The sequence below is a fragment of the Nicotiana tabacum genome, chromosome 11 (genome assembly GCF_000715075.1).
Source record: "Nicotiana tabacum cultivar K326 chromosome 11, ASM71507v2, whole genome shotgun sequence".
Lineage (NCBI taxonomy): Eukaryota > Viridiplantae > Streptophyta > Magnoliopsida > Solanales > Solanaceae > Nicotiana > Nicotiana tabacum.
In genome coordinates, this window is record NC_134090.1 from 64,747,178 (window position 1) to 64,764,152 (window position 16,975).

At 35.6% G+C, this 16,975-nt stretch overlaps 1 protein-coding gene across 1 annotated transcript; it reads left to right on the forward strand.

Annotated features, from left to right (window-relative positions):
• Positions 1-3,709: 3,709 nt before the first annotated feature.
• Positions 3,710-16,001, forward strand: LOC107821125 (protein neprosin-like). The gene is made up of 8 exons (XM_075224258.1): positions 3,710-4,268; positions 4,375-4,461; positions 5,273-5,646; positions 5,957-5,961; positions 6,886-7,025; positions 7,274-7,327; positions 14,643-14,789; positions 15,395-16,001. Exons 1-8 carry the CDS (start codon positions 4,062-4,064, stop codon positions 15,770-15,772), a joined length of 1,392 nt encoding a protein of 463 aa, XP_075080359.1. The 5' UTR covers positions 3,710-4,061; the 3' UTR covers positions 15,773-16,001.
• Positions 16,002-16,975: the final 974 nt, after the last annotated feature.

The following is a 16,975-nucleotide window of genomic DNA, read 5'->3' on the forward strand; positions in this document are numbered from 1 at the left end:
CGACGAATTAGTGACGAGGCTAGGACCAGACTACCAAACAAAACTTGTACAGTTATATAATATACCACGGAAAGATAAAACAGAAATAAGCAAGTAAAGATGGGAGGGGGGTACATGCTGCGGGGGTATATCAATATCAACGGTAAATCAAGAGTAAAGGCATAAGGACAACTTAGAATTCACAGCAAAACAATAAGGAACTTGTATCAAATATATAAACACTTTGTATCGTCGATTGTTGCGGCGCGCAACCCGATCCCAACATATAACAACACTGTTGGGGCGTGCAACCCGTTCTATATCATTTATCACTGTTGCGGCTTGCAACCCGATCCGATTATATTATTGTTGCGGCGTGCAACCCGATCCAATTATATCTTTGTTGCGGCGTGCAACCCGACCCACATATAATATTATTGCGGTGTGCAACCCGATCCAAATATAATATTATTGCGGCGCGCAATCCGATCCACATATACAATCAACAACAATAATAACAAGAGTCCCGATAAGGGATCAATAAAGAACTACACTATCCCGGCAAGGGAATTGACAATATAAGTCACTACGTCCCTGCAAGGGAGAAACAGCTATAACCAAACTTATTTCAACATCTAACTACCTCAGCTAACACCAATACTCAGTCATAAGTAATTTTCACGAGAATAATCATAATCCTTGCTCAATACCGAGAATCATCAACTTAAGCATCGGTAGTATTTTAAGAACACAATCAATTACAATTTAAGACTCACGGTCATGCTCGACACCAACGTATAAATACTCGTCACTATGCCTATACGTCGTACTCAACAAGAAGCAAGTAGCAAATAGGATACAACTCCAAATCCCTCAAGCTAAGGTTAGACCAAACACTTACCTCGAACTTTCACGGCCAACTCAAGCCTCAAACATCGCTTTTCCTTTTGAATTTGGCTCCAAATAAATTGTATCTAGACATAATCGACTTAATAACATCAATAAACGCTAAATAATCCAATTCCAATGCTTAATTATAAATTTCCCATCATTCTTTCCAAAAGTCAAAAAATTGGCCCCGGGCCTGCTTGGTCAAAATACGAGGTTCGGACCAAAACCTGATCATCCATTCACCCACGAGCCCGAATATACAATTAGTTCTAAAATTCGACCCCAAAACGAGGTCTAAATCACAATTATACAAAAAGCCCTAACTCTACCCAAATCCCTAATTTTCTACCCTTAAGAACATGATTAAGCCTAGAAATCTAATGGGTATTAATGAAAATTGAAGAAAATGAGTCTAAGATTACATACCTATGGATTGGTGGTGAAATCCTCTTTCAAAAATTGCCCAATTTGGAGTTTGGAAGAAGAAGTTATGAAATTTTGGTTAAGTCCCCATTTTGCTTCTGTTTTAAAATCACTAGACAAGTTTTCATCGCGTTCGCGATAGGCCTGTCGCGTTCGCGATGAGTTAGGCCTCAGTGACCTTCGCGTTCGCGACATTGGGCTCGCGGTCGCGGAGTTTTGGCACCTCGAGCCTTCGCGTTCGCGGGTCAGTGGTCGCGTTCGCGTAGCACAAGATGTGAACCCCTCCCCCAGGCCCATTGCGTTACGCGTTCGCGAGTGCTTGGATGCGTTCGCAAAAGGTATTCCCCCTCACCCTCGCGTTCGCGTCTCAGGCTTCACGTTCGCAAAGAAGAAAACTGGCACCTGGGAGATTTGCCTTACGCGTTCGCCAGTGGACCACGCGAACGTGAAGAACAAAATCCCTGGGCACTGAACAACCAAAAACCTGCAACTTTTTATGAGTTCAAAACTTTCCGAAACCCATTCGAAACTCACCCGAGCCCTCGGGGCTCCAAACCAAACATACGTACTAACTCAAAAATATCATATGAACTTATCTGTGCGATTAAATCGGCTAAAATAACCTCTTAACAACGAATTTAGCATAGAAATTTAAGAAAAATCTCAAAACTTTCAAAGTAGGAATTTTCACAACTACGGGTCCGAATCACCTCAAACGACTTCCGTTTCTTACCAAATTTCACAGACTCATCTTATTTCACATATAAGACCTGTACCGGGCTCCGGAATTAGAATACGGGTCAGATACCATCAAATTCTAAATGCATTTCATTTCCAAAACTCATAGAAATTTTCAGAAAACAATTTTCTTTAAAAATTCATTTCTCAGGCTTGGGACCTCGGAATTCAATTCCGGGCATATGCCCAAGTCCCATATTTTTCTACGGACCCTCCGGGACCGTCAAATCACGGGTCCGGATCCGTTTACCCAAAATATTGACCGAAGTCAACTTAAATGCATTTTAAGTCAAAATTTCAACATTTCCACAAATTTTCACATAATAGCTTTCCGGCTATGCGCCCGGACTGCGCACGCAAATCGAGGTGATGCTGAAAGAGGTTTTTAAGGCCTCGGAACGCAGAATTCATTTTAAAAACAAGTGATTACCTTTTGGGTCATCACAATAAAATAGAATTATAGTAGCGAAAAAAAGGGGAGAATAAGAAGAAGAACGACCACGTGGCTAGTGACATAGAAAAACTTATTTACGCCCCGATTTTCATATTAAACCAACGAACACATGATATCATATACATATTTACTAGTATGTATTATTTGCATAATATATTAGCACTTTCAGTATCATTTATTCATGATAAATTAATGTAATTTCATATTAAATCTTATGTGGTTCTTTTTAAAGGACTTAAGTTATAGTAAATGATTAAATATTAACGGTGTAAATGGTTAGCGTCAGTGGAATTTTGACCTTTGATAGCAGTTGGTTATTAGTATTATATTTACCATATTATCAGTTACTACCCTCGTTTCAATTTAGATGAGGCAGTTTGATTCGGTACGATGTTTAAGAAACTAGTAAACTTTTGCAATTTATCATCTTAAAAGTTTAAGGGGTAAAAATTTTGTGGGGCTATGACATTTGTGTGGTGATAAAAGATTCTCATTAAGGGTAAATTGGGTAAAATAAAGAGTTTAAAGTTGAATTATTTCCAAATTTAGAAATGTGTCATTTATTTTGAAACAGGGTAAAAAGAAAAATACATCGACTTATTTGAAACGGAGAGAATACTTTTCATGAGAATACTTATAATTACCTTATAAATTATGTAATTGTATAAATATATTTTATACCGTTAGTACAAAAGAATTTGAACTCTCGTTTTTTTTAAAGAGAAAGAAAAAAGAAAAGAAAACGATATCAGAAATTAAATAAACTGTAAAGGGAAGAGTATATATATATATATATATATATATATATATATATATATATATATATATATATATATATATATATATATATATATATATATATATATGAGAAGGAAAACAATTAAGCAAAGGTAGAAAGGAGAGTATTAATGGTGAAGATTGTGTGGTGGCAGAGAGGCAGATGCAAATATTCAAGTTGTGAGAAGGCAAATTAATTAAAGAAGGTGCATGGGAGTGGGGATTGTTGAGAAGATGGGTAGGTCTGTATGATTTATTATTCCCTCTTTAATTACTTTACTACTACTTCTCCTTCATTAACTAAGCTTCTATCAACTCAAAAAAATAAATCTTTTATTTTTCTTGTTAATCTTCTTCTTCTATTAGTAAACTTTCTGCTGCTTTTAATTCCTTCGACTCGTCAGATCATCCATCATGTAAAAAAAAACAATGTTTATCTTTTGACTCTCTGTCGTCCATTTATATAAATTGTATGCAGATGTTGTTGCAGCTCTCAATCATCATCATCATTACCCTGAAACTCATTTAGGGTTTTGTCCTCAGTATATTAAATTTTCTTTCACCAACCTTTCTTTCTCAGCATTTAAACATTGTTTGAGTGTGTGAAAAGAAAAGGATGTTTCAGTGAAGGTCATTTTCTTAGTTTCCTTTTCTCTTTGCTAATTAAGAGAAGAAGGTCACTGTATTTTTTCTAGTAATGGTGCTGTAGTTTTTAATTTTCTCTTTCATTCCTTTCCTTTTTTTTCCCCACTCATACAAACTTTTGTGTTCTTTTCATTTCCTTTGGGCACTGAATGAAATGGACACTGTTGGAAGGAAGAGACAAGTTTTAGTACTACTCTTGTTTTGGTCTTTCTTCTTTTTGTGCCAAACATCTAAAGCAGCAGCTGCCAAAATTCCAAGTAATTTGAACTACACAAAGTATAGACAAGTTAGCAACTTAAGACTTGAAAGAATTGAAAGGCACTTGGACAAGATTAACAAGCCTTCTGTCTTCACCATTGAGGTGATGATACATCTTCTTTGTTTTTTATTTTCTTTTTTTTTTCTTGGAATATGTATTTCACGTGGAATATTATAGTGATGGTTGGATTTTCTTTTAAAATTTTCAGAGCCCAGATGGAGATATCATAGATTGTGTTCATAAAAGAAAACAACCAGCTTTAGATCATCCTCTTCTCAAGAATCACAAGATTCAGGTAAAATACCCCCTTTTTTTAGTTTTTTGTTGATCATAATACCTAAACCTAAATTAAACGCTACAACACCTACTTCTTCTTTCTTTGTGGGATTTGTTGCCAGCGCCAAGGGCGAAGCTGCGTTATCCTAAGGGCAGTCAATTGATCACCCTTCGTCGAAAAAGATTTTAGAGCTATATAATACATATTGAAAGGCAATCAGATCAGTTGAACACTTTTCATCAGAAAACTATATATATTATGTACATAAAATTTTTTATATAGATCAATATTTACTTCTTTTTACTCACATAATAATTTTATTAATTTTAAACACTCTTAGAGAAATTTCTAGCTTTGTCACCATTTTTTGCTCATTTATAGTGAATATTAGTATCGGAGTAGTTTTTATATACACCATCCGTTCTCTTTTACTTGTCCACTGTACTAAAAATATATTTTTACTTTTATATATCCACTATACTAAATCAAGAAAAAGACAATCCTTTTTCTTATTTTACCCTTATCATTAATTACTCATTCCCCAAATCATTTCCTAAGACTTTTGGAAATACTATCATTATTATGGATAAAATTGTAAAATATATATTTCATTTATTGTTTTTTAATTAAACAATATATAGCTAGCAAAAATGTGGCTTTTACCGGCTTCGTGGTGTAATAATAAGTATTTCAACTACCAACCACCTTTACTTTTACTTTTGTTTTTCTTTTCTTTTACTCACAAGCAACAAGCTAAATCATTAATTATTATATGGAGCTCATGATCAAAATAAATTTATAACTTCAAATCATTGCAATGTAAGTACAGAAGGTTCCACCAGAGATTCCAAAACTGAAGATGGTAAAAACAGACGGCGTGAGAGATGTAAGTAACAGTAGCAAAAGTAGTGATGAAAGATTGGGTGCAGTAAATTGGCAACTATGGCACAAAAATGGGCAGCGCTGCCCTAAAGGAACGGTTCCGATACGGCGGAGCAAAGTGAATGATGTGCTCAGAGCTAAGTCTTTGTATGATTTTGGCAAGAAAAAACGCCATGGATTACCTCTTGCTCGTCGTGTTGATGCTCCTGATGTTGTCAGTGGCAATGGCCATGAGGTACCTACTTTTGCCCATCTTTACATTTTTCTCTTTTTGTTGTTCTATATATGGATATGGGGGCAGCATTTTTGTCTAGTGTTATAGTGATAAATGTAGTCTTTCTACCTTATTTAGACATTTTAACGTGTTTTAATTTGAAATTCTGAGGTAAAATGACGGGGAAACACGTAAGGGTAGCCTAATTGAAAATAAAGTGGGTAGAAATCACGAAAGATCAATGTTTAAATCCTCTAGGTGATTTAATCTCTTCTATTCTTCTTAAGTTTCGATTCCTGTATTGATAAGAAAAACAAGAATCCAATGAAATAGTTAAGTGCGCATAATACAAGTTTACTGAATGAAATACAACAAGGGATTTTTTTTTTCTCTTAAATAAAGATTATATGGGTCAAGTGCTGGTACAGTGGATTAAACTTTCCATTCCATTCCACTCCAACCGTACATATAGGAATTATCACAATTTGATAAAGAAACCTATGAAGCACTTACTAATTAATATTGGGATGTGATGTAATTGTTTGAAGATGATGGAACTACATATAGAAGTTAACAGCAGAGTAATGTCTTGTACGTGTTACAATTAAGACGAATGTACTACTAGGGGTGGTTGTAAGGTGTAAATGTCTCAACATAAAGTAAGTAATAAGGTGTAAATGTCCCAAGATAAATAAAGTAAATATGTACAATAAGCTATTTTAAGGTAGAACCTATGGGTAAAGAAAAAAACTATTTTGGTAGGGAAATAATTCATGAGGGATGATGAAAATTATCTTGACACCATTTCCTATGACCTTAATTATCGCAACTATGATGAGGTTGTTGCTAGCTGTTTCTCAACAAATTAAGTTATCGAAACTTCACTTTCTTTCTTCTGCATTTACTGCCCAATAGCAATTATTAGTTCATGTGAAGCTTAATCTATAGATGATGAATAATTTGTAATGATCGTTTGTTTATCTGAGGCAGAATCAAAATTTAAAATTTTTATATCAAAATGTGAGTTTTAAAATGTATCTTCTTTGTATTTTTTTTTAGCTAAAAATCATGAAGTATGGCGAAGCTAAAATAATTACTAGAGGAATTAACCTAATTAGCCGGTCACTCAATCGTTTAAAGTAAATATAGCCGATGAAAAGATAACATATTTATAATTTATGTATTATATATATATATATATATATATATATATATATATATATATATATATATATATATATATATATATATATATATATATGTGTGTGTGTGTGTGTGTGTGTGTGTGTGTGTGTGTGTGTGTGTGTGTGTGTGTGTGTGTGTGTGTGTGTGTGTGTGTGTGTGAGAAATATATGGGGCAAAAGCAACAATAAACGTATGGGACCCATCAATCGAGGTGGTCAACGAGTTCAGTCTCTCTCAGATTTGGGTTCTATCTGGATCTTTTGACGGCTCTGATCTTAACAGCATCGAAGCTGGTTGGCAGGTACTCCGTACTCCTTCCCACACACTATCCCCCCACTTTTTGCCTTTTTCTTTTTCTTCAGATAAATGAGTTTAATTTTTTACTCACAAAACTGCCTTATCCTTTCATAATGTAGTAAAGTTTTTATACTTTATTTATATTCGAATTCTGCTTCTTCTTTTTTTACATGTAATAAAATACTTTTATGCCGCTAAGGTAAGAAGAAAATAAATTTGAATTTCTAAAGCTTTGATTCTTCTACTAGTCAGGTTAGTCCGGAGCTGTATGGTGACAGCAGACCTAGATTGTTTACATATTGGACGGTCAGATTTCTCTCCCTTCCTTTACTTCTTTATTTTAATTAATAGTTTTTCTTCTTATGCTACTTTATTTATTGGTGTCATACCATTTAAATACATCAGCGGAATTAATATTGTTGCGGAAGCCAAATGTATAGAGTGTGAATAAGTCACAACTACTATACCAAAAATTATGACAGCCACCAAATAATAAATAAGACAATAAAGCAATAATAAAGGGAACACCAGAATTTACGAGGTTCGGCTAATTTTGCCTACTCCTCGGACACAACCAATATTTTATTCCACTCAAAAATACAAGTGAAATAATACTAAAGAGAAGATACAAATGCCTTAAACAGATGAGAAGGCAAATGAGAGGTGTATTTCAATCCTAAACATTAGGCCTTCTTTTATAGGGGAAAAATCCCCCCAAACTTAACTCCCAACCAATGTGGGACTTTGGCATTTTGCCAAACTTCAACAAATCTCCACCTTGGCAAAATTCCACATTTTCAATTCTCTCTCAATAACAAATTTTGGTTGTGTCTTCATCTTCAATCTTCAGTGTTCAACAATGTTGATCAAATCCAAACAATGTTGAAACTTGACCGCAGTCACCACCTTTGTCAGCATATCAGCAGGATTCTCTGTAGTATGAATTTTCTTCACCGTGACTCCACCTTCTTCTATGATTTCTCGTACGAAATGATACCGAACATCAATGTGCTTCGTCCTTGCATGATAAACTTGGTTCTTCGCTAATTGAATAGCACTTTGACTATCACAAAAAATTGTGATACCTTTTTGTTCAACACCAAGCTCCTTTAGCAATCCTTGAAGCCAAATTGCCTCTTTCACAGCATCTGTAATAGCCATGTACTCTGCCTCTGTTGTAGACAAAGCAACTGTTGACTGCAAAGTAGACTTCCAACTAACTGGTGCCTTTGCAAAAGTAAACACATAACCAGTAGTTGATCTTCGTTTGTCCATATCACCCGCAAAATCTGAGTCACAATATCCAACTACAAACTGATTGTCTTCCTGCTCAAAAACTAACCCGACATCTACAGTATTATGAATATACCGTAGAATCCACTTCACAGCTTGCCAATGCTCCTTCCCTGGATTGTGCATATATCTGCTAATAACTCCAACAACTTGTGAAATGTCAGGCCTTGTGCAAACCATTGCATACATCAAGCTACCAACAGCATTTGCGTATGGTACCTTTGACATATACTCTCGTTCAGCTTCATCCATTGGCGACATAGTAGTACTTAGCTTAAAATGGGAAGCAAGTGGAGTACTAACTGGCTTAGTCTTGTCATCTATGCCAAAACGTTGAAGTACTCTCTTCAAATATTCCTTTTGAGATAAACAGAGTTTCTTTGAACGTCTATCTCTAATTATCTCCATGCCAAGAATTTTCTTTGCCTCACCCAAATCCTTCATCTCGAACTCCTTCTTCAGTTGAATCTTCAACTTATCAATTTCTTCCGAATTCTTGGAAGCTATCAACATATCATCAACATATAGGAGAAGATATACAAAGGAACCATCTTTAAGCTTGTGCAAATACACACAATGATCGTATTTGCTTCTCTTGTACCCTTGCCGCAACATAAACTCGTCAAATCGCTTGTACCATTGTCTAGAAGATTGTTTCAATCCGTACAACGATTTTTCAAGTTTGCACACCATATTTTCTTTTCCAGCAACTTTGAATCCTTCTGGCTGAGTCATGTAGATTTCCTCCTCCAAGTTTCCATGTAAAAACGCAGTTTTTACATCCATCTGAACTAGTTCCAAATCCAATTGTGCTACCAAAGCCAACATAATTCTAATGGAGGAATGTTTTACAACTGGAGAAAACACTTCATTGTAATCAATTCCCTCCTTTTGAGCATATCCTTTGGCCACCAATCTTGCTTTGTAGCGAACATCTACTTGGTTAGGAAATCCTTCCTTCTTTGCAAATACCCATTTGCACCCAATTGCTTTCTTTCCCTTCGGGAGATTGGCCAATCTCCATGTATGATTCTGATGAAGGGACTGTATTTCATCATTCATGGCAATCCTCCACTTATCTTCTTCTGAACTTTGGACAGCGTCTTTATAAGTAGTAGGAACATCATCAGCTACAATTGAGGTTGCACAAGCAACCGTCTCTATGAGACGAACAGGTTTCGTTATTGTTCTTTTTGGCCTGCTGGTTGCTATTGATTCAAGTTGTTGTTGAGATTCCTGAGTTGGAATCTCCTCTACTGGCTCTCCTTCCAGAGGGTAATCTTCATTTGTTTCCTCCTCTGCTTCTTGTGTAGGAAAAATAAATTTTCCCTCAAACTCCACCTGCTTAGAAGCACCTTCATTTTGTTTGGTATCTTCTATTACCTTATTTACCATAGCAAATTCATCAAAGGTAACATCTCTGCTGAATATTACTTTCTTTGTCATAGGGCACCATAAGCGATATCCTTTGACTCCAGAAGTAATTCCCATAAAAATAGCCTTCTTTGCCCTTGGATCCAATTTTGACTCCGTCACATGATAATATGCAGTTGAGCCAAACACGTGCAAAGAGTTATAATCTACAGCAGGTTTTCCGTACCATTTTTCAAATGGTGTTTTGCCATCAATAGCAGCAGATGGTAGACGATTAATGAGGTGACATGCATATGTAATTGTCTCAGCCCAAAATTCTTTGCCCAAGCCAGCATTGGACAACATACACCGTACCTTCTCCAGCAAGGTCCGGTTCATACGTTCTGCCACTCCATTCTGTTGTGGTGTATGTCTAACAGTGAAGTGTCGGACGATGCCATCATTTTCACAGACCTTATTGAAATGATCATTTTTGTATTCACCTCCATTGTCTGTGCGAATACACTTGATCCTCCTGCCTGTTTGATTCTCCACCATCATCTTCCATTTGAGAAAAATTCCCAGCACTTCATCTTTGTTTTTCATTGTATACACCCACACTCTTCGAGAAAAATCATCAACAAAGGTTACAAAATAGTGCTCCCCACCCAATGAAGGTGTTTTGGAAGGACCCCAAACATCAGAGTGTACATAATCCAAAATGCCTTTAGTATTATGGATCGCTGTACCAAATTTAACCCTTGTCTGTTTCCCTTTGACACAATGCTCACAAAACTCCAAGTTGCAAGCCTTTACTCCTTTTAACAATCCTTGATCTGATAGAGTTTTCAAGGATTTTCCTCCAGTATGTCCCAAGCGCATGTGCCATAGCTTGGTTGCTTCTGCCTCTTTGTCGTCACTGGATGTTACTGTCGCTGTCCCAATAACTGTACTGCCACGATAGCGGTACATATTATTATTCTTCCGATTAGCCTTCATTACCACTAGTGCACCGGAGCATACTCTCATCACTCCATTTTCTGCAATGATTTTGAACCCTTTTGATTCTAGGGCTCCCACAGAGATGAGATTCTTCTTCAAATCCGGTACATATCGAACATCTATCAATGTTCTGATCATTCCATCATGGTTCCTTAATCGTATTGAACCAATGCCATATGAGGTAAGAGGGCTGTTATCCGCTGTGTGGATGACTCCATATTCCCCTTCTTGAAATTCCATGAACCAGTCCCTGTTGGGACACATATGATAGCTACAAGCCGAGTCCATCAACCATATGTCTGATGATGTTGATGACTCTGTTGTAACTAATGAGAAGTCTGAATCATCACAATCAGCTACATTTGAATCCATAATGGCCTTTCCATTGTTATGTTTGGCCTTATTCTTCAACTTCGGACAGTCTTTCTTCCAGTGCCCTTTTTCTCGACAAAAGGCACATTCATCTTTGCTGGGTCTGGATCTTGACTTGGATCTTCTCTTCTTTGTCCTCGTTTGATTTTGAGGACGACCCCTCACAAATAGTGCTTCTCCTTCTCCGCCCTTCTGTTTTTCTCGCTTTCTTTGTTCATAGCTGTACAAAGCCGAACAAACTTCTCTGAGAGAAACTTCGTCATTTCCATGGAGTAGAGTAGTTTCAAGGTGCTCGTACTCATCAGGAAGTGACGCCAACAACATCAAGGCCAAGTCACCATCATCATAAGTTGTATCCATATTTTGCAAATCTGTAACCAACTTATTGAAACTGGTGATATGTTCATTCATCGTGGTACCAGGAACATAGGTGAAGTGAAACAGTCTCTTCTTCATGTACAATTTATTTTGACTGTTTTTTTTCAAAAATTTATCCTCCAGTGCTTTCCATAATTTACTTGCAGAAGTTTCCTTTGTGTATGGATATTTCTGCTCTCTAGCAAGGTAGGATCGAATGGTACCGCAAGCAACACGGTTGATAATTCTCCAATCTTCTTCTCCAATAACATCTGGTTTCTTTTCTTCAATGGCCAGATCTAGCCCTTGTTGAAAAAGGACATCTAGAACCTCGCCTTGCCACATCCCAAAATGTCCGGACCCGTCAAATATTTCGACCGCAAATTTCGCATTTGACACAATTCTTGTCATAAGCGAAGATGCCAATGATGACGTATTGTTGACACTTGATGTAGATTCTTCTTGTTTATTGTCTCCCATCTTTGACACAAATATTATTTAATAGCTGACGACACAAATCAAGATTATTTCCTTTCTGGTGTGGAAGATCAGACTAAGCTGCAACCACAGAGCATACTCAGACAGAACCTTGACTCAGTTACCAAGATAAATCTTTTCTGATGTGGAAGATCAGACTATGCTGCAACCACAGAGCATACTTAGACAGTACCTTGGCTCTGATACCAATTGTTGCGGAAGCCAAATGTATAGAGTGTGAATAAGTCACAACTACTATACCAAAAATTATGACAGCCACCAAATAATAAATAAGACAATAAAGCAATAATAAAGGGAACACCAGAATTTACGAGGTTCGGCTAATTTTGCCTACTCCTCGGACACAACCAATATTTTATTCCACTCAAAAATACAAGTGAAATAATACTAAAGAGAAGATACAAATGCCTTAAACAGATGAGAAGGCAAATGAGAGGTGTATTTCAATCCTAAACATTAGGCCTTCTTTTATAGGGGAAAAATCCCCCCCAAACTTAACTCCCAACCAATGTGGGACTTTGACATTTTGCCAAACTTCAACAAATATCAAATGAACTTTATATTTATTTTAGTGCAATATTTTTTTTCCTTCTATTGTTACAGTCAAAGAATGTAATTGACTCTTTAAATTAGTGGTGAATTAAATAAAAGCATACAAAGGGACTAGCTTTAATTTTTTTGGTGAAGAAACATCTACTAAGAATGGAATTTTATTCAATTGGAGGCTTCTTCTCAATATTTAGCGTTTAAGTGAGAGAAAAGTTCCACAAAGTATTTATGTAAACCATGTTTCGTCTATGAAATTTAACCACTTAATTAAGAGTTCCATTAGATTAATTTTAATTTGAAAGGGAAGATGGGAGATTCTTCCTTGAGGTAACACCCAATTATATTAATAATTAATTACTCCGTACTATCATTATACTATAGGAATCAAATGAGAATAAGCTGAAAGTCAACTTTGTCTTGGGTCAATGGAAACTTCCAACTTTTTTTTTTTTTTTTTTAAATTTGGGGAGCTTCGTACTTTGGAACTTGGAAGTTATCTACCTAATAAATTATGTCCCCTTTGGCTGTTGAGATTTTCTCAATCTACCATATAATTAATTAATTCACAACTCCCAATTCTATTGCTGACAAAATTGTAATCTGAATCTTGGCACATACAAAGGAAATTAAAAGAAAAATCTTACCCCCTGAATAAATTAAGGACAATAGGGTAGCTGGAAAAAAGAAAAAAAAAATACAGTAATCGCTTCTCTGTTTCATGATTTTCTTAATGAAATGTCTAGATCTCAATATAGTCAACTCCTTGCTAATTAATACTTTGATGATTAATTATTACTTAGTCGTTCTTATACTAAACTCAATTAAACAATAATTAAAGGATGCGCGGTTTCAGCCTTTGCAATTTCTATGGAGGGAAATTTTTTACACTATCAATATTATAAAGTTAACTCCTTAATAATATAATATGAGTAAGCACTTATACATGTGATTGCTCAAAGACCAGCTAAGGCCTAAGAGTATTAGCTAAGAAAAAAGAGAGTGAGGGTATAGAAAGAAAGAGGAAAGATTAAAAGGATTAAATTGAAACAACTAAAACTTAGAGCACTAGAATGGAAATAAAGTGAAAAAGGAAAAGAGAGGATGGAGAAGACAGAAAGGCATAGAAGAAGCACATGAGTGGTTAAGAGTCAACATTTAAAAAGCACATTAACCATGCAATGAATATTGGTTTTCCTACAGCTAGAGTACTGGTGTAAATGCAAGTGTGGTCCAAGAAAAAAGACTGCAAATTTTTAACTCAAAGTTTTCTTTGTTAATTAATTACTCTAGTACATGTGGAGCTGTGTAATGGTAAGGAATCTCTCTTGGAATTGAAGAGGAAATACAAATTATTGGGACTCCATTTTTCTTTCCCATATCCTTTTTTATCCGTTCTTTCATGAATTCCTTAGTTGCACTACTACTAGAATTGTTATTTATTGCACTAATAAATAAAAATGTAGGTTAGAGAAGTTTGATGTGATAACATTGACAAACCCCATTCATAAAAATTTGAACCGTCTTTTCTGGCGCAATGCATGCTAAATAATTAATACCTTCCTCACAAAGTTGTTGAACACTAACAAAGACAGGAATAGTAAACAACCATAAGTGAAAACGGAGAAGGAAGTAGAACCACCCATGATCATAAAAAAAGGACAATCCAGCGTACAAAAAATCTCACATTTTCGTGGGGTCGGAAGAATGTATTTCAAGAGGATATTATGTAGGCAAATTTACCTTGACACAAGTATCTTTGTCTGATTTCACGATTCGAACGTGTGACCATAGATCATAGTGTTAGTCAATACATGTTTGGACTAATACATGACTTGTATATATAGTTTTAAGGGGCATTTAGTTTACGGTTAGTTATGTGGAGATTGTAATGTAGAAATTATGTACTCGATGAATTATAACGCAATGATTCTTATACAAAAGAGTAGTAATGTGGGAAATTTTTATGAGGTAAACTATAACACATGGATTGTTATGTATAGATGACCTAATTTTAGAATATTTTTATCTTTAGATACTCTTATCAGTATATACCTAACTTTGAGAGCTCCTTCTGATTAAGCTCTTTATGATAGTATCTTCTTCTTCTTTTTTATGAAAACACATACACTTAACTATATATTATAATTATAAGTTAGAAAGACTAATGCGTACGATGTATTTGTTGGTATATGAACAGAGTGATGCCTATCAAGCAACAGGATGCTACAATCTACTATGTGCAGGATTTGTGCAAACAAATAGTAGAATTGCCATTGGAGCTGCCATTTCTCCAGTTTCTTCTGTTGAAGGAAATCAATATGATGTAACCATTCTCATTTGGAAGGTCCCTTCTACTTTCCCTTGCTTTCTATTAAAATTCAATTTGCCTTTCTAGGTTCTAAGTACATATAGAATTTTCAGACTATGAGGTAAAGTATGTCTACAATAACAGTGACATGATAATCTGAAGAATATATACCAAGCTAAATTTCTTTTTAGGATCACAATTCAATGAAGTAAGCGACAAATGCTATTATGGTCTGTCTTATGCAGTGCCATAGCCACACTACCAATGATGGTCAAGCCAATATCTTTTGTTGAAAAATTATAGTGTATATATAAGTCAAATATTATTTTATTCGGTTATATATATTGAATCCCCTTAATATAGTTGAGTGAGGCAGTCCTGTTATTCACGGGTTCAAAGTTATCTGCCAACTTTGTTTGCCAAAACTAAACAGAGACCACCTTGTATGGTCTATTTGACTCTTTTTCAAATAGTTTATACCTTTTATTCATATTTCTGGGTACGCCACTGCCACTCATCTTAAGGTATTATCTCTCTGGAAAAGGATGTCCTGCTTATAAAATAGTTATGTACAAAAGAAAAGAAGTTTCCATTTTTACAATCTACAAAAAAGTTAAATGTCTTATTGTTGTCAATTTTAGGATCCAAAGCTAGGAAATTGGTGGATGGTGTTTGGTGATAACACACTAGTGGGCTATTGGCCCGCCGAGTTATTTACTCATTTAGCAGATCGGGCCACAATGGTGGAGTGGGGTGGAGAAGTCGTAAATTCACGAGCCAACGGAGAACACACGTCCACTCAAATGGGCTCAGGCCATTTTGCTGAAGATGGGTTTAGAAAAGCTAGTTATTTCAGAAATCTTGAGATTGTGGATTCTGACAACAGCCTCAGCTCGGCCCAAGATATATCAATCTTAGCTGAAAACACAAATTGCTATGACATTAAAAGTGATTATAACAATGAATGGGGTACCCATTTCTATTATGGTGGGCCTGGTAAAAGCCCACAGTGCACGTGAAATGGGCCGAGTGTCTTTGATGAGGCAAAGTCTCTATCAGCAATCTGTGTTTTTTTTTTTTAGAGAGATTTAAATGGAAAGGGCTTGCTATTTCCAACTTTGTTTATGCTAATTCCACATTGGTTTTGTTCTTATGTCTATGTTTTGAGAGGAAAAAAATGTATGTATTAATTAAATAAGACAAATAGCATTAAACAGGTAAGGAAATAGCAAATATTCGGTTGGAATGGCTACTAGTACAAAATTTATTATCGTGGCTTTGAATCTATTATATGTATCAATTTATTTTTTCATTAATTGTCACTTGATCAGTTGGTCTTTTATATAGTATCATTTCCAGAAAAACCAAAGTATTTCTCTGATACTTTATGTATTTAAAGAAAGTAAAATGCATATGGTACACAAACAAGTTTAGAGTTGCCATCCACTCTTGAAAATGATGGAAGTGTTAGGTTCAACAGTCATCAAAAGCAAGCAATACATGATGGTTGCTCACTCATGGGATACTGCATGAATCAAAAGCTCGCAATCACATTTGTTTGCCAAAAGACAGATTAAAATTATTTTCAATGCAATTTCAAATGACAATAGCACTAAACAGGCTTAGTAAAATATAACGGTATGACCGGTCGTTTGAGTACTAGCTTTAACTTCAGAGTTTCGAGACCTCCTGTACATACATTTGATGTTTATTGATTTGCGTGCGTGGTCCGTGTTGTTTTTGGAAAGTTTTTAGAAGAAAATGTGATTTTTTGAGTTTAAAAGATGCTAGAGTTAACCACGGTCAATATTTTTAGTAAACAACCTCGGATCAGTGTTTGGACGATAGATAGGTTCGTATGATGTTATTGAACTTGTACATAAATTGGTTGGGGTCCAGGGCGACCCGAGCACATTTCGGCACATTATGTGAAAAATTAAAAAATTTGTTTAAACTTGAAAATCTTAAATTTTGATGATAAATTCTTGTTGTGTGATGTTAATTTGGTGATTTAAGTGAGCGAGCAAGTTCATAGGATGTTATTACACTTGTGTGCATGTTTGATTTGGAGCCCGAGAGGCTCGGGAGAGTTTTGGATACTTAGCGGACTCATTTTTGGCTTAAAAAGAATGTTGGTATATCATGTCTGCAGGTCTCGCATTTGCGAGAACCTATTCGCAAATGCAAGGTCAGTGTCGCATTTGCGATACTAGGGGAGTTGA